The following is a 17,292-nucleotide window of genomic DNA, read 5'->3' on the forward strand; positions in this document are numbered from 1 at the left end:
TTCCTGGCTGCGTTTGGAACAACAACTTTATTAGCACCTGCCGCTAGGCGGAGAAGGGATGATCCGGAGAGAAGAGGCGCTTTATCCGGCTCACGCCCGTTGTGGACTGAGCCTGATAAGCGGAGAATCGCCATAATCTGACGACAGGGTGTCAAGACAAGAATAAAGTCGAGGGCAACTCAGACCACTGGTGGAGGAGTTCGACGAGAAAGCAAGGCTTTCAGCCAGGAGTCGAGGTGGAGGTGGAGGGGTTGGGGAGCGGAGCCGGAAATAGGAAACTACAGCTCCCAGAAGGCGTAGCGGCAAAGGTCCCGGATGCTGGGGTCGTGAAGCCTGATGGGAAAGGTAGTTTTGCGAGCGACTTAACCTAGAGGTTAGCGAGGTTGGAAGTTCTGAGGCCCGGGGCCCCCGGAGTCGGAGAGAGATGGAACTGGAGCAGAGAGAAGGGTGAGTGGATTTGGGGAAAACTACGAATCCCAAAAGACATTGCGGCTGCATAAGAGCGGTCTTCTGCGCGGAGGACTGACGGGGATTGCAGTTCCTGCAACTCCTTTGGCTTATAACTCTTGTAGGGACTGGGCTCCGTACTCGAGCATCCTGGGGGAAAAGGCTACGGGTCTAGACTCCTGGATCTGACAGGCGAGGCGGTTGGAGGTCAGGACTCCTGGGTCTGAGTGAGGGCTTGGGGGGCTTGAACTCCCCGTGGAACTCGGGGAAGAAGGGGCTGGAAGTCTGGACTCCTTGATACTGGGAAGCGGGTGCTGGGGCCCTGGACTCCTGGATCCTGGGAGGAAGGGGTCGGGGCTCGAACTCTTCTGGATCCTGGGAATGGTGGGCTGGGGGCCTCGGACTCCTGCATCAGAGAGAGGAGGGGTCTGGGAGTTGGGCTTCTGGTCTGTGGGAGGAGGGACTAAGGGCTAGGTATTCAGGGTCCCTGAACCCACTGCCTCTACAGGACCATGGCAGCTGTGGGCTTTGAAGAGTTCTCAGCGCCGCCAGGCTCAGAGTTGGCGCTGCCTCCTTTGTTCGGTGGTCACATCCTGGAGAGCGAGCTTGAGACAGAAGTGGAGTTTGTGTCTGGGGGTCTGGGTGGCTCCGGGCTCCGGGAGCGAGATGAAGAGGAAGAGGCAGCCCGGGGCCGGCGGCGGCGCCAGCGGGAACTAAACCGCAGGAAGTACCAGGCGCTAGGTCGACGCTGCCGGGAGATCGAGCAGGTAGGTGAGTGTGGATTCCCCTGTTTTGGGGTCCCCTGGCCTCTATTACCAATCCTTCCCAGTCTCTGCCTGTCTAGATGCCCTGCCTTCCTTGCCCGGCTGAATGAATTTTCCATTCACTTATTCATTCATTATTAATTTATTTAGCACCTATTATATGTCAGGCACTGTGCAAGGCACCTTGGAGAGATGTCTCCTCTAGGAGCATCATCTGACAACCCAGATCAGCTCACTGATGTTTCACAGGTGCCTCTCTTGCTGCCCACCGATCAAACTTTTCAAATCTCCCATACCCTTGACATCATTCGCTCCTGTCCTGTGTGTCCTGCCTCTCAGATCTCTCTGGGGTCCTTCTCCTCCCCTCCATCCCCACGCCTCTGCCCAGCCTCAGGTTCTTTCTGCTGAGTCACTGCATTAGCCTCCTTGGTGAGAATGAGGATGGAGCAGTAAGCAGGGCCCAGATCTTGAAAGGCCACAAACACCAGAGCAAGAGGTTTGGATTTTTTTTTTTTTTTTTTTGAGAGTGATGGGGAGCTATCAAAAGGTTTCAAACAGGGGAGGGACAGGGTCAGTGCTTGAAAGACTCTCTGCATTTGGCTGGACTCTTATGCTAGGGCCGCTGTATCAAGAACCACAAACGGATGGCTAAGTAATAGAAATGTACTGCCTCACGGTTCTGGAGACTAGAAGTCTGGGATCAAGGTGTCAGCGGGGTTGGTTCATCCTGAGGGCTGTGAGGGAGAATCTGTTATCTGTTCTAGGCATCCTCCCTAGCTTCTGGTGGTTTGCTGGAGATCTTTTGTGTTCCTTGCTTGTAGATCTCTGCTTTCACCTTCCCGTGCTTGTGTGTGTGTGTATATCCCAATTTCTTTTAATAAGGATGCCACCAGTCATATTGGGTTAAGGCCAATCACCTCATTTAACTTGATTACCTTTGTGAAGACCCTGTGTCCAAATACGGTCCCATTCTGAGGCACTGGGAGTTAGGACTCCAACACACCTTTTTTGGGGGGACACCATCCAACCTGTAACAACGCTGGTGGGGGAGTTCTGGAAGGGGGCTGGTGTAGTGGCCCAGGCAGGAGAGGAGAAGGCTTGAGCTAGGGTAGAAGTCAAGGAGAGGGAGAGAGAGAGACGACTTAGAGAACTAATAAGGAGGTGAGGTTTGAATCAAGTCTTAGATTAAGTAGGAACACGTCAAGCTGGAGGGAAAGGTACATTTAGGACTCTGTGTGGCGTAGGGCTTACTCAGGATTGGAGAGGTGTCTGGTCTGATGGGGACACTGGGGAGGGGACTCGAATGCCAGGCTGAGGGCAGTGGGCTTGGAGCAGGTCAGCTCCAGGCATTGAAGTATATTCCCCTGAAGCTGCACAGAGGCTGCACCTATGCGTACCCTGTGGCCAGCTGTCCCAGTCCTCCCTACGGACCCAGCAGACAGACATACAGACACACACCTGATGACAGTTAACCTGATGACGTCCCTAGCAGTACTGTTTGGTGTTTTTTGTTTTGGTTTGTTTGTTTGTGTGGCCTGTGGGATCTGAGTTCCCCAACCAGGGATCAAACTTGCGTCCCCTGCAGTGGGAGTGTGGCGTCTTAACCGCTGGACCACCAGGGAAGTCCCTGCAGCACTCTGTAATATGGTTTTATGTACGTGTTAATATAAACTTACATAATATACATAAACCAGATACTATGTATCTTTTACCAGGTAGCTTTTGCCTCCGCTTCATCCTTCAGCTCACCCCAACCTCTCTTCTCTCCATGACCACTCCTCTCTCTTCTCCCGCCACCACGCCGTGATTTCACGACTCCTCACGTCACTGTGTGTTCACAGGGTCTGACAGCAAGGGTGGTGCTGTCAGAGCAAGCACTCTCACCTGTGAGCACCCACTGCATGCCAGGCCTGCTCTGGGGGCTTTACGCAGGGACATCTGGGAACTCTTTCAGCGCCCCCCAAGCAGCAGGCATCCTGAGCCCTTTTTAACAGATGGATGCTGGGGTCCAAAGAGACTCAACCATTTGCTCAAATGGAGTTGCATTTGAGCCTCTGCTCTTAGCTCCCCCGTCCCCCGCCAGGAATACGTTGTTATTATTCTCCTTTTACCAGTGCAGAAACCTGAGGCTCAGAGAAGTTAAGTAACTTGCCCAAGGTCACAGAGCTGAGAAGTGGTAGGCTGGGATTCAAACCCAGGTCTTTCTGACGCAGGAGCAGAACATACTCCTTCACGCTTGGGCACACATCTCCTCTGATGACCTTAACTAAAGCGGCCACCTCCTGCCCTTATCTCCAGCATATCTACCAGTTTGGTGTCCTTCAAGCACTTTATCACTAGGTGAAGTCATTTGTTTAACAGTATTTAGGGAGCACCCCCTCTGCCAGGGTCTGCTCAAGGCACCGGGGACAGAGGCACAAATCCTGGTCCTTTGGGGCTTCTGTTCTGTTGGGGGAGACGGAGAGTGAGAACACTGCATAGAGAGAGAGGCTATAGGCGATGGAAAAGTGGAGCTGAGAGGGCGGGGGGGGGGGACGCTCTGGTGTGGGAAGTGGGGGAGGGGCTGCTGCAATTAACGAGAGGTCTGAGCAGGTAGCCTTTGAGTGCAGCCTTTGAGAGAGCTAGGCAGGCACCTGGGGAAGAGCACGTGGAAAGCCCCCAGGACAGGACGGTGTCAGGGGACTCAAGCGTGAGCTTGGAGGCCAGTGTGAGCAGCGTGGATGAGGGAGAGAAGCAAGAGAGGCAGTGAGGAGGGGGAAGGAGCAGGCCCTGGGGGCCCCGGGATGGCCCTGGGCCAGTCGCCCTCCAGCTGGGCCCCATTCACCACGTGTTGAGCATGCGGTGTCCGGCTGACCTGTGTTTTCTCCCACCTCCCCGCAGGTGAACGAGCGGGTCCTGAACAGGCTCCATCAGGTACAGAGGATAACTCGGAGACTCCAGCAGGAGCGGAGGTAACCCCTTGCACACCTGCTCTGGGCCTGCATCGCTTGCCTCTGCTCCCCAACCCCTGTCACCACCACCTTGGGCCTTGGAAGGAAGCTGAGCCCTGGGCCTTGGGGGAGAGGTGTGCTCCCTTTGTATGGAGTGCAGCGGAAGGCAGGAGACCAGACTTAGGGCCACAGACTCAGCTTCGAGTGCCGTTCTGCTGTGTGACTCAGGGCAAGCCACGTCCCCTCTCTGAGCCCCAGTTCCCCGTCAACTAAGGGTTAACACTGAGATCACAAGGCTGCTGAGGGTTAAATGGGAGCCCACAGGGGACGAGCTCAGCTGAGCCTCCCGCCTCGGATCACCGCAACCCGGATGGGGAGTGAGCTCTGGGGCCGGCCCGCCACTCCACTGGGTCCCCACCTCCCTGAAACGTGGAGAACAGGCCTCATGACAGAGTCTCCATGATGCCGAGACCCCCGGTCAGTCCCCAGCCCTCCACTTACCTGACCCAGTGGATACACCCTCTTCTTTGAAGCACTTTCTTGGCCAGGTCACTCATCTGCCTCAGTTTCCCCTCCTCCCGGCCGTTGATTCTTGCCTCTCTGCTGGTTCATTCACTTCCCCAAACCCTGAACCTGCAGTAGCCAGGGCTCAGCTCCTGGGTCCTCCTCTTGTCCACACCTGTGCTGTCCAGGATGCCAGCTGCAGGTGGTGACTTTATTTTACATTGAAGTGGAATTTTAACATTCATTAAATTTCAATTCATTCAAATGAAATTGAAAATTCAGTTCCTCAGTGGTCACAGGCCAAGTTTATTAAGACGAAGTGAAATTGGAAATTCACTCCCTCAGTTGCACGAGCCTCATTTCATGTGCTTGGTAGCCACGTGGTTCGATTTTCATCTGAATTAACTAAAATCAAGCGAAATTTAAAATTTCCATTCTTCAGTCACTCTCGCCACGTGGCAGGCGCTCAAGGATGGTGACAGATGATCAGTGGCTTCCGTGGTGGATAGCACAGAGAGGACACCTGATACCTACTTGTAGAATAAGAGACTGTGCGTGTGAAACGCTCCACCCAGGCGCTGGCTTACGGGGACCATCTAATCAGAGCTTAAAACAAACAAAAAACCGAAAAGCTTTTAGAAGCAGGCGTGGAGAAGAGAAGGCAGCATCACCAGTGAGAGTGCTCCGGGCCCGCCTCCCAGGGAGTAATGAAAATAATAACTTACGTTTGACCGTTTACAAGCCGAGTACTGCAGAGCTGTCATCAAGCTGCAGTGTCGTGGTCAGCGGGCCGCCCAGTGGGGTTGTCACCTCCAGATTACAGAGCAGGAGCGGAGGTGCAGGTCACCTGGTCCTGCCCAGAGCCCCACTGGCTGTCTCAAGTGCTTGCCACCCGGGTGTCTCAGACCTTCTGGGTCCAGGACAGCCTTGGCTTCAGTCAGAGCTGGGCTGTCGTGGGCCCCCTTCCTAACCGCCAGAAGATAAAGCTGCCCCCCCGGCGGCTTCTCTCCGGCCGCAGGTTCCTCATGAGAGTGCTGGACTCCTACGGTGATGACTACCGCGCCAGCCAGTTCACCATCGTGCTGGAGGTGAGTGCGATGCGGTCACGGGTGGGCTGGGAGAAGCGGGAGCCCAGGACGCAGCCTTCACGCGCCCACCTCCCTGTCTGCCAGGACGAGGGCAGCCAGGGCACAGACGCCCCCACCCCAGGCAACGCCGAGAACGAGCCTCCAGAGAAAGAGGGGCTGTCCCCGCCTAGAAGGACGCCTGCACCCCCAGAACCTGGCAGCCCGGCCCCTGGCGAGGGGCCCAGCGGGCGGAAGAGGCGGCGAGCACCCCGGGACGGCCGCCGAGTGGGAGCTGCAATGACTCCAGAACTGGCCCCGGTGCAGGTGGGGGCAGCCTGGAGTCCAGGGGTCCGCAGGGCGGGACTGGGGCTCCTGGGCTTCCCTGCTGCGCTGCGGGGGGGCGGGGCCGGGCCCTGCAAGGCTGGGAGAGCTGGAAGGCTTGGACAGGGCTGGTGTTGGCCGGGGAAGGAGAAAGCATTGTAAGACGCCAGGCAAGGGGCTTGCGTGGAGGCAAGGAAGATGTGGAGGCGGCTCTGGGGAGAAGAAAAGATAACCGGGGAGGGTCGGCGGCAGAGGAGGGAGAGAAGGCAGGGGAGGGCGGTGACACTGCAGGGGATGCCGGGACTTCTGGTGAGGTGCACAGAGGACGCCGTCTGGCCTGGGAAAGAACAGCGACGCCGACGCCGGGGCCCTTCTCACGCCTGTTCTCATCTCCCCCAGATTAAGGTCGAGGAAGACTTCGGCTTTGAAGCGGACGAGGCCCTAGACTCCAGCTGGGTTTCTCGGGGGCCGGACAAGCTGCTGCCCTACCCCACCCTAGCCAGCCCCGCCTTTGACTGACCCACCCCCACCCCAGTAAACCAGCCCCTACACTCGCCTCGGCCGCTGTCCACTGCTTCCACCTGCAGCCGCACACACTCAGACGCTGGGTGTGGTTTTCACATTTTTATTGGGGGCCATCAGGGAGGGGGCCTCTCCCTGTCAATGGAGGAGCTCACAGTTTCTTCAGCCACTCCAAGCTTGGGCCCTGAGGGTCCTGCGGGTGGCTGGGCACATCAGGCATGTTCCCATCGTCTCGGAGGGGCACTGTGGGACAGGAGGGTGGGCCACTGAGACGAGCAGATTGCTGGGGGCCCACAGAGAAGGGTTGGCCTGTCAGCTTACTTTCAAAGAGGGAAACGGGACCCCGGGGAGAGAGAAGAGAGTAAGGATCAGAAAATCAGAGATGCAGGGAAGTGGGGAGATAGAGACCTAGAGACATGGGAAACCAGAACGATGGATACAGAAAGGAGACCCAGAGAAAGACCCAACAGACACAAGGAAGCAGAAGAGAGACCTGGAGAGGTGGAGACCCAGGAAGACAAAACTGCAGAAAGCAACAGAGATTGCGAACCCGGACAAGGACAGAAATCTGGAACCATGACAGAAACTCAAAGTGCAAAAACAGACAAAGCGAATTTTACGGCATGTGGATTATATCTGTTGAAGGAAAAAAAGAGAGTCCAGACTGCACTGCAGAATCTTGGATCCCTGCAGAGGAAAGACCTGCCCATCATCATTCCACTCCCAGCTCAGCAAGGTCCAAGGCTGCTGCCCTGGCTCCCACTCACCTGGGTAGTTGTAGGGTGTGGCCTCATTGATCATGATGGAGTACTTGACGTAGGGGCTGAGGGCAGGCAGAATTATAGCTGCGGAGAGACACAGGGGTGAGGCCCAGGGGAAGGAGGTGGCGGCGGGGACCGTAGCTGAGCCTTTCCAAGATGGGGGTCAAGTGCATGCGGGGAGGGGAGGAGGGGGGTCCAGCGCCTCCAGGAGGCCCCTTGGCACCCTGGGAGCCCCGTACATCAGCAGAAGGGTTTATAAGACTTTTTTTTTTTTTGGAAGTGAGGGTGGAAGCCAAGCATCCAGAGACTTGTGGGATCTAGAAGACACGGGAAGGAAGAAAGGGTTGGTCACAGGATAAGCGCATTTGAGTCATGGAGCACATTAAGGGGTGTGGGTCGGGGGTGTCCTGGGAACGTTCCAGAGAAATGAACTGTTACAAACTGAGGAGAAGGTTTTGTACAAAAAACAGTCATTGTGAAATTACAGTCTACCTGGGGTAGGAGCAGGGAGTCATGGCGGGTGGGGCAGGGCATGTAAAGGAATATTCTGGGTCAGTGCTGTCCGACATAAATATGAGAGACATGTATGTAATTTTTCATTTTCTAATAGCCACATAAAAGTTAAAACATACAGGGATTCCCTGGTGGCGCAGTGGTTAAGAATCCGCCTGCCAATGCAGGGGACGTGGGTTCGAGCCCTGGTCCGGGAAGACCCTACATGCTGCAGAGCAACTAAGCCCGTGTGCCACAACTACTGAGCCTGCGAGCCACAACTACTGAGCCTGCGAGCCACAACTACTGAGCCCTCGTGCCGTAACTACTGAAGCCCGCGCGCCCAGAGCCCGTGCTCTGCAACAAGAGAAGCCACAACAAAGAGTAGACCCCGCTCGCCGCAACTAGAGAAGAGCTGCGTGCAGCAACAAAGACCCAAAGCAGCCAAAAGTAAATAAATAAATTCATAAAAAAAAGTTAAAACATACAAATTAAAAGATAAATTTAACCTGGTATACCCAAGGCATTTCAACATATCCTCGGCATAAAAGACATTGATATTTTATATATGCTTTGTTATACAAAGTCTTTGAAATCTCGTGTATGCTTTACATCAGGGTAACATATACCATCTCAATTCATACTGGCCCCATTTCAAGTGCTCAGTGGCCCATGCGACCCGTGGCTGCCGTGTGGGACAACTGTGTTCTAGAACCTCACTCAGTGTGTGGCCTGCCAACCAGCAGTATTGACAAGACCTGGGAACGTGTTAGAAATGCAGCATCCCCAGACCCACCCCAGACCTACGGAAACAGAACCTGTATTTCACCACGACTCACAGCATTACCTTGAAATCTGAGTAGCCCAGTTCTACAGCTGAGGTTCTCAATCGCAGAAGCACGTTAGAATCACTGGGGGATTTTCACAAGACACAAGATTCCCTAGCCCCACCTCCACCCCACCCAATTCAATTCAGAATCGGGGGGGGGGGGGATGAGGGTGAAAGGGGAGGATAAGTACATTACTTTTCATTTATTATTATTTTTTTTTAGCTATTATAATGCACAGCTAGGGTTGACAACCTCTTCTTTGAAGGGATTCTGGACCTCTTGGGTGGGTGTGTACGGGGTGGGGAGCGATGGGGTAGTGGAGAAGTCATAATACTAGGGGTGGGGGGGGTTGGCATACAAGTGGGGACACGGAACGTTGAGGACGGCGGTCGGACCTCGGGGATACAGGATGGAACGATGGTGGGGGGGCGATGGAGCACTGGTGAGGGGCAGTGGGACCTCTAGGGGGTGGAGGAGATAAAGCCGGGACGCCGATTGGGGGTGATGCACTTTCGCGCCTGGGGCACTCACGCACCGAGACCCCCGATGGTGAGGGATGCCACTAGCACCGGCTCCTTGGCCCAGACATTCCTGAGAAAGGCGGCGATTCCTGGAAGGGTGGGCGAGAAGGGTCACCCCTGCAGGTGATGCCCCCGGTGACCTCTACCCCTCTCGCGCCACCCCCGCCCTGGAGGAGCTCCCTCGTGACCCCTGCGCCCCCCTCCGGCCCGGACCCCACCGCCTCCACGGGGGCTCCGTCTTGCCCTACCCCTGGCACCACCCGGGGTTCCCGGTACCATCCCCGCGCGCTGACAGAACCCGCACTTACTCCCGGCCATCTTGGTCTCGGCAACGGCGGCGGCGGCTGCGGCGGCGAGGGCGCGGAGCACTCTGGGACTTGTGGTCCCTGGGCACGGCCTCCGCAGTCGGAGTCCGCGCGTGCTCATTGGCGCAGAACAGCAATCCCAGACGGCGGCGGGGGTGCGGAGCACTCTGGGAGTTGTGGTCCTGGCCCGCTAGCCTCCACGGGCTAAATCCGCGCGTGCGCACTGGCGCAGAACAGCGGTCCTAGACGATGGCTGCGGGGAAAAGAGGTGATGCTGCAGATATAAGCGCAAACCTGTCTTGGCGCACCTGCCGCCGCTCTCTTTTTTTCTCTCCGCCTAGAAAGTCGTTCCAGAGGAGTAACTTTCAGTCCTCCTACTGCGGCCCAGCTAAGGCGGAATGCCTCAGTCCTCATTTTATAGTTTACTTATGAGAGCCCATTTTACAGATGGGCAAACGGAGGCTGGGAGAGGACGAATCACCAATTTGAGGTATCAGCTTAAAATCAGTTCGTCCTGCAAGCCCTAAGTCTCATCCCAGAAGGGTTAGGGACATTCTGTATACTCTCACAGTGCCCTATGTGACCTCCATTATAGCGTACATCATTTTGTTCTGTTTTGTTTTGTTTTAACTAACCTGGTCGGAATCTGCCTTTCCATCAGGCTGGGAGCTACTTGAGCACAGTAATGGGGTCTGACTCCCTTCTGTGCCCCTTTCCCCCAACCGTGTAGCACAGGGTCTGGCACATAATAGGTGCTAATTTTTTTTTTCCAAAGTTTAATGAACAGAACAGTTATGACTGCGCCCTCTCCCAACTTTTTCCACAGCACCATGGGGCTGTGACACAGTCACCCAGGGGCCCCCACCTCGCTCCTTCCTTCCTTCAATAGGGCTCTGGCTTCCTGATGTTGCCTCATTTCCTGGTAGGGGGGAGGGCACAGCCAAGCCCTGGCTCCTGTTCCTGCTCCAGCCGAGAACTGCCCACCATGGCCCTGGTGATGAATCTGCAGCTGCTGACTCTCTGTGAGACACCCCACCCCCTTCTCCCTGGGCCCCTGGCTGGGCTGGGGTCTCCCTGAGGGCAGGTGCAGGGTGATCAGGAGGCACGAGCTGAGGGTTTGGAATTCTAGGCCAGAATAACAGGACTGGGGCTCAGACCCCTGGGTCCTAAGGCAAGAGGACCCAGGGGTCCTGAATTCCTGGGTTCCTGGAAGAGGAGGAAGTTGGGGGCAGGATTCTCTAGATCTTGAAGCAGGAGAGGGCTAGGGATCTGAATTCCTGGAGACAGAGAACCTATGGTCCTAGATCTTGATGTGGGAGGGAGATGGAGAAGCCAAGACACCTGGGAAAGAAGGAAACTGGGGGCCCAGACTCCTGCAGCCCAGAGAGGAGAAACTGTGGGCTCAGGTTATTATCTCCTCGAAACGGTGGAATCCAAGGGCCTGAACTCTTGGGTGTAGAGGCAAGATGGGCTTGGGTCCAGACTTTTGGGCTCTGAAATAAGTGGGGACTGGAAGTCTGAATTTATGGCTACTGAGGAGAAAGTATGGGCAAAATTTCTGTTTCCCAGAGGATAGAGGGCCTGGGGACTTACATTCCTGGGTGCCCAGTGAGGTGGGGCTGGGAGCAACCGAAGGCTTTGACAAGACCAAACCCCTTCGACCTTCTATAGGGCTGGTGTGTCACGCAGACATCACTCCAACTGGTGAGTAACACTCCGCACCCATTCTCCTGTGTGTTGCTGACACCCCACTTCCAACGACTCAGATTTGATTTTGGTGCCTCCCCTCCCCCCCGATTTCCTTACTTCCCTCCCCCTTCCTTTATTTCTTTCCCTCCTTCCTTCCTCATTCATTTTAGTGACCAGTATAGGTAAGTAGTGAAGATCATGAACTTTGGAGTTAAAGAGACCTAAGCTGGAACCCCGGTTTCACCATCGTATTAATTTATGACCTTGAACAAACCACTGAACGCTGAGACTCAGATTATTTCTCTGTAAAATGGGCTGTTGTGAGGACTTAATAAATCACATGCATAAAACCCTTGGCTCAGAGCTTGGCAAAGTGCAGGGCTCAAGAAATAGGATCTCTGGCAATGCCTATAATTCCCCTTTGGAAAGTAGGGTCCTCCACCCTGAAACAGCGCTGGGTTTCTTTCCAGGGTTTCTGATGGGTGAGACCTCTTCTTCCTCTCAATTTCCCTCCATTCCACGCCAACTTCAAATAAGAATCACCTGGAGAACCATTAATACCTTAGCTATCAATTTATTTTAATTACTTTTTAAATGTTAAAGCTAACATGTATTCATGGTTTTAAAAATTAGTATCAAGGGACATATAACAACCTCCTTCTTCCCCTTCCTCATCTTCCTTAAATAATCTCTGAATCCTTATAAAAAATTTCCATGCTTTCAAACACACGTACGTATTTTTGTACTTCTTTTTCTCCCAAAGCAAAATTGATATTTCGTGACTCACATGGTTCTGCATCTTACATTTTTCACTTTGCAATCTCTCTTGGAGACATTTCCATGTCATTAGAGCTAGCTCCACCTTTTTCTCTCTTTTTTAAAGCTGCTGTCTAGCATTTGCCCTTGTACGGCTGGATTCTAGTTTACTTGGTCCTCCTGATGCATATTTAGGTTGTTTCCAACTTTTCCCCTCACAATCACTTTTAGATGAGGAAGAGAAAGGGGAATGTTACCACCTCGAGCACTTGCAAAGTGATTTACGGTTTTTGACACAGCGTTTCCTTTGTTCGTCACCCATACATTCTCGGTTTCCAAGATGTCTGTATGGAGATGTGATGCATCTGGTACAGCCTCTCTTTTCTGTTCTCTCTTGTCTGCTTCACTCTACTCAGCCTTCAGGTCTCAGGTTAGATGCTGTTTCCTCTGCAGACCCTTGCCTGACCCACCTGTGCTCCCACAGTGCCTTGTCATACCGTGATTGTTTATCACGCTATGTATTAACTCTCTCTCCCAGACTAGACCACACGCTCCTGCCAAGAGGGACCAGGTCATTTTATCTCCACATCTCCAGGGCCTGGCACATAGGCGGGCTCCGGAAACATGCACATTCTGACTGGATGACTCTCCATGCTGAGGGCTACGTAAGCAGGCTCCGTACGTGTACCCTTTTATGGTGGGCAGAATAATGGTCCCTCGAACATCTGGTATCCCAGTTCCCGGAACTTGTGACTATGGTATACATGGCAAAAGGGACTTAACAGGTGTGATTTAATTAGGAATCATGATATGGGGAGATTATCCTGGATAATTTGGATGGATGCAACATAATAATTTTAAGAGGGAGGCAAGGGGGTCAGAGTTGGAGAAGGCAATGTGAAGATGGAAGCAGAGGTCAGCGTGATGCAGGCCCACAAGCCAAGGGATGCAGGCCCCTCTAGAAGCTGGAAAAGACAGGGAATTGGATTCTCTGCTAGAGACTCCAGAAGCAACACAGCCTGCCGACCTGTTTTGGACTTCTGACCTCCCGAACGGAAAAATAAAACATTTATGTTGCCTTACGCCACTTAGTTTGTGAGAGTTTGTTACCACAGCAATAGAAACATGAACGCTATGAGATACTTTTGTCTACTCTTGTCCCCGCGCTGGCTTCCCCCAAGGTCTCATTCATCTGCTTATTGCACATTTATCTAATGGCCACCACGAGCAAGGTACTGTGCTAGGTGCTGGAATTACATGGGGAGTAACAGCAGACATGAACTCTACTCTCTTGAAGCTCACAGAGAAATTTATACTCACCGTCTTGATTAGGGGGCACTTTAAGCTGCCGTGACAAACCCCCAAGAAAAAGCTATCTATAACTTTATTTCTCTCTCACTTAACAGTACATAATCGAACAGTCTAGAGCTGTTTATCAACATTTTTGCTTTTATCAACATGTAGCTTTCATATGTAGTTCAGAGCCAGCAAGAAAGGAAAAGGGAGGGAGGGAAGGAGAGAGGGAGAGAGAGACAGAGAGAGACAGAGAGACAGAGAGACAGAGAGACAGAGAGAGAGAGAGAGAGAGAGAGAGGGCTCATACAATTATTTTTAAGAGCAGCACCCAGATTTTGAACATGTCTCTGACCAGAACTTACAGGCCAGGTCTAGCTGCAAAAGTGTCTGGGGAGGTGGGGGCATACAGGCTCTAGAGAGTGCCCTTCTAAAAATGGGAGGGGCTTTCTGTTACTTAAAGGAAGAAGGGAAATTTGGCTGCTGGGAAACCGTTAGCCATCTTCACCATTACAACTATAGCAAAAAGAAGAGGGAGTTTCGCAAGGAAGATTTGATCTCATCATTGAGATCTCTGAAGAAGTGATGTGAGATCTGAAAGACGAGCAGATGTTAACTAGGGGTCTGGAAGGGTGTTCTAAGCAGAGGGAACAGCATGTGCAAAGGTCCTGTGGAGGAAGCAAGGTGTGGTAAGGGACTGAAAGTCCTGTCCTACTGCCACCTTGTGGTCGCATCTTTTTCCTTGATCAGCACTGAAATCCCTGAACTCACTACAGGCACATAATAGGGCTGCACCTGAAAGATGGTCAATGTGGCTGAAACAGATAGCATAAGGTGAGAGAAAATGCAGTAGAGGTAAAGCTGGAGTGTCAAGCTGACCTATGCTCAACTTTGTAAGTTATAATAATAAGTTTGTTATTCAAAGGGAGATCTGACAAACATGGCCCTGGCTGTCATGGAGATTAGAATCTAGGAAGGATTTTCTAGAAAAGTTCTTAGATGAACTTCTCTTTCTAAGCCTGCATCTTCCTTATCATGCATTAAATATTTATTTACTTTCCTTCTCTCCAAGGGAAATATGGGAATAAAACATTGTGAACACTTCCCAAATAAGTCCCATTAAAATCAGCATGCCCCTCCCTTATGTTCGCAGCAGCACTATTTACAGTAGCCAAGACATGGAAGCAACCTAAATGTCCATCAACAGATGAATGGGTAAAGAAGATGTGGTATATATATACAATGGAATATTACTCAGCCATTAAAAAGAATGAAATAATGCCATTTTCAGCAACATGAATGGACCTAGAGATTATCATGCTAAGTGAAGTAAGTTAGAAAGAGAAAGACAAATACCTTATGATATCACTTATATGGAATCTAAAATATGATACAAATGAACTTATTTACAAAACAGAAACATATTCACAGACATAGAGAACAGACTTGTGGTTGCCAAGGGGAAGGGGGTGGGGGAGGGATGGACTGGGAGTTTGGGATTAGCAGATGCAAACTATTATATATAGGATAGATAAACAACAGGGTTCTACTGTGTAGCACAGGGAACTATATTCAATACCCTATGATAAAGCATAATGGAAAAGAATATGACAAAGAATGTATCTATATGTATAACTGAGTCACTTTGCTGTACGGCAGAAATTAACAAGACATGATAAATCAACTATACTTCAATTTAAAAAAATCAGCATGCCCCTTTCTTAGAAAGACAACATGGTAGTCACTTCTGTTGTTTGCCAGTGTTGGGGAGGGGGAAATTTCCCCCTCTACCCCTTGAGTTCTTGTGGCTGGACTAGTAATAACATTGACACAAGACAGACTAACAGTAAGACAGGTAACCAACCAGGACCTACTGCACAGCACAGGGAACTCTACTCAATATTCTGTAATAACATATATGGGAAAAGAATCGGAAAAAGAATGGATATATGTATACGTATAACTGAATCACTTTGCTGTATACCTGAAACTAACACAACATTGTAAATCAACTATACTTAAAAAAAAAACAACAACAACCCAAGGACTTCCCTGGTGGTCCAGTGGTTAAGACCCCTCGATCCCAATGCAGGGAGCCCGGGTTCGATCCCTGGTCAGGGAACTAGATCCCACATGCATGCCACAACGAAGATCCCGCGTGCTGCGACTAAGACCCGGTGTAGCCAAATTAATAAGTTTAAAAAATTAAAATGATGCTCAGAGAGTGAACAAAAGCAGGCAGCTTTTATATATTTTTACACAATAGATTTGTGAGGGTTTGACAGGACAAAAAACTTAGATGTGGATGCTTAATTAGTAAGGAATGTAATGCAAAGTTTGGGCTTGGGTAGTAACTTTAATTCAAAACCATCAATATGCCATTGAAGCACATTTTGGGGTGGACTGCCTTTTGACCGAACACCAGGGATCTCCAAATGATCCCCATTTGGGGCACTAGTATATAAATGAGCCAAAGAAGGCCTCTGTATATGCGTGTATTTCTTCACAGCAGGCTGAGATCCGTTAGCTCAAAAGCCCATTGGCGCCAAACTCAAAGTTTTACACATGCAATTGTTTAAAATATAGACCCAAGAAGCAGATTTTTAACTAGTTAGAGCCTGCCTGCTTTGCATACCCCAAGAAATTGCAGCCAGCGTCTGCTAGCCATAGGTAAACCCTGCACCACCACAAGACCCCAAACTGCTGCTGTGGGCTGGAGCTCTCTGACCCGAGGCTCCCTGCCTGTGCAGGGGAACAACAGCGCCTAGACCCAGAAGCCTCCTCTTCAATAGCCCTCTTGTTCCCTAGCCCACCTCCCCTTCTGGGTAGCAGCCCCCAGCCCTTTGCCTTTGGCAGGTTTCAAGCAACGAGGACCCTTCTCACATGCAAACCTGTCCAAACAGCCTCCAAAGAAAATTCCTTGTGTGCTACTGCCACCTTGTGGTCATATATTTTTCCTTGCTCAGCGCCAAAATCCCTGACCTCATTAGGGAGCCAATACGACGGCATTCGCGGGCTTTGTTGTCTGTCCTGGACGATGAGTCGTGGATGGCAGTGGCGAGTATCACTCTGTTCCCAGCTCTCTGTTCCACCTGACACAGTGACCAGCAATGCTTGAGAAGAGATTCTGGCCTCTCCATCAGTCTGGGTACCTGAGCGAGAGAAGGAACAGCGGCCCCTGCCGGCTGTCTCCACTATTGGCTACCTGCCCCGCCTGGCTCCAGGCACCTCTAAGAGCCAATCAACGTTACTGTCTTTTTTTTTTTTTTTTTTTTTGCCTTGCTGCGTGGCTAGGGATTGAACCCGAACCATGGCAGTGAAATCCCCGAGTCCTAAGCACTGGACCGCTAGGGAATTCCCAATGTTACCGTCTTTTTGTGCACCTGTTTCAGTCAATTAGGACTTTTATAACAAAATACCCTAGACTGGGTGGCTTGAACAACAGAAACTTATTACTCACAGTCTGGAGGCTGTGAAGTCTGAGACCAGAGTGCAAAGAATGGTTTTGGTGACAGCCCTCCCCTGGCTTGCAGAGAGCTGCAGAGAGGGGGAGAGGAAGAGAGAGAAAGAGAGAGAGAGAGAGGGAGGGAGAGAGAGATCTCACCTCTCTCATTACAAGGGCACTAATCCCATCATGGGGGCTCCACCCTCATGACCTCATCCTAATTACCCCCTAAAGGCCCCATAATACCAGCACATCTAGAGCTAGGGCTTCAACATAAGAATTCGGGGGAGACACAGACAGCCTCATAACAGCTTGCGTCTGGAGATCTTGTATCCATTGCTTATATCTAAAGAAGTATGGAAAGTTCATGCCATGGTAAGGGGGTGGTTCTTCTATGGCATCCTGGAAACTTTTCACATATTCATTTAGTCAGAGGCTTGAACTGTAGCCAATCTGAGTCTTGGCAGAAAGCTTAAAAAAAAAAAAAAAGCTTATGATCCTCCTGGAACATGAGAAAATGAGAGGCTTGTGAGCAGCTGCTATCTCCCATCTCCCACTCACTTCTTCTTTTTTTTTTTGGCTGCACCGCGTGGCTCAGCTCCCCAACCAGGGATTGAATGCAGGCCACAGCAGTGAAAGCCCAGA

General features: G+C 51.7%; 2 protein-coding genes across 5 annotated transcripts; one reads left to right on the top strand and one right to left on the bottom strand.

Annotated features, from left to right (window-relative positions):
* The first annotated feature begins 28 nt into the window (after positions 1 to 28).
* TFPT (TCF3 fusion partner) lies at positions 29 to 6,587 on the top strand. Of its 2 annotated transcripts, none has more exons than XM_060131312.1 (6): positions 29 to 447; positions 956 to 1,214; positions 4,092 to 4,162; positions 5,664 to 5,733; positions 5,818 to 6,036; positions 6,433 to 6,587. In XM_060131312.1, the coding sequence occupies exons 1-6, from the start codon at positions 425 to 427 to the stop codon at positions 6,550 to 6,552; spliced, it is 762 nt and encodes a 253-aa protein (XP_059987295.1). In that variant the 5' UTR covers positions 29 to 424; the 3' UTR covers positions 6,553 to 6,587. The 2 variants fall into 2 exon arrangements, with proteins under 2 accessions (XP_059987295.1, XP_059987296.1); XM_060131313.1 differs by lacking the exon at positions 29 to 447 and adding an exon at positions 490 to 654.
* A 57-nt stretch (positions 6,588 to 6,644) lies between these two features.
* NDUFA3 (NADH:ubiquinone oxidoreductase subunit A3) lies at positions 6,645 to 17,118 on the bottom strand. Of its 3 annotated transcripts, XM_060131347.1 has the most exons (7): positions 16,873 to 17,118; positions 16,663 to 16,739; positions 16,185 to 16,354; positions 9,468 to 9,717; positions 9,174 to 9,248; positions 7,323 to 7,400; positions 6,645 to 6,871 (listed from the first exon to the last, which is right to left on the bottom strand). In XM_060131347.1, exons 4-7 carry the CDS (start codon positions 9,583 to 9,585, stop codon positions 6,768 to 6,770), a joined length of 375 nt encoding a protein of 124 aa, XP_059987330.1. In that variant the 5' UTR covers positions 9,586 to 9,717; positions 16,185 to 16,354; positions 16,663 to 16,739; positions 16,873 to 17,118; the 3' UTR covers positions 6,645 to 6,767. The 3 variants fall into 3 exon arrangements, with proteins under 3 accessions (XP_059987330.1, XP_059987331.1, XP_059987333.1); XM_060131348.1 differs by lacking the exon at positions 16,185 to 16,354; XM_060131350.1 differs by lacking the exons at positions 16,185 to 16,354; positions 16,663 to 16,739; positions 16,873 to 17,118 and having other exon boundaries at positions 6,645 to 6,798.
* Between the last annotated feature and the right edge of the window lie 174 nt (positions 17,119 to 17,292).

The sequence above is a fragment of the Lagenorhynchus albirostris genome, chromosome 19 (assembly GCF_949774975.1).
Source record: "Lagenorhynchus albirostris chromosome 19, mLagAlb1.1, whole genome shotgun sequence".
NCBI lineage: Eukaryota > Metazoa > Chordata > Mammalia > Artiodactyla > Delphinidae > Lagenorhynchus > Lagenorhynchus albirostris.

Coding starts and splice junctions, on each gene's coding strand:
- TFPT (XM_060131312.1), top strand. CDS start 425: ATGGAACTGGAGCAGAGAGAAGG. Junction 4,163..5,663: donor AGACTCCAGCAGGAGCGGAG/GTAACCCCTTGC, acceptor CTCCGGCCGCAG/GTTCCTCATGAGAGTGCTGG. Junction 5,734..5,817: donor AGTTCACCATCGTGCTGGAG/GTGAGTGCGATG, acceptor CCTGTCTGCCAG/GACGAGGGCAGCCAGGGCAC.
- NDUFA3 (XM_060131348.1), bottom strand. CDS start 9,585: ATGAGCACGCGCGGACTCCGACTGCGGAGGCCGTGCCCAGGGACCACA. Junction 7,401..9,173: donor CCTCACCATCGGGGGTCTCG/GTGCGTGAGTGC, acceptor GTCTCTCCGCAG/CTATAATTCTGCCTGCCCTC. Junction 6,872..7,322: donor CACACCCTACAACTACCCAG/GTGAGTGGGAGC, acceptor TTTGAAAGTAAG/CTGACAGGCCAACCCTTCTC.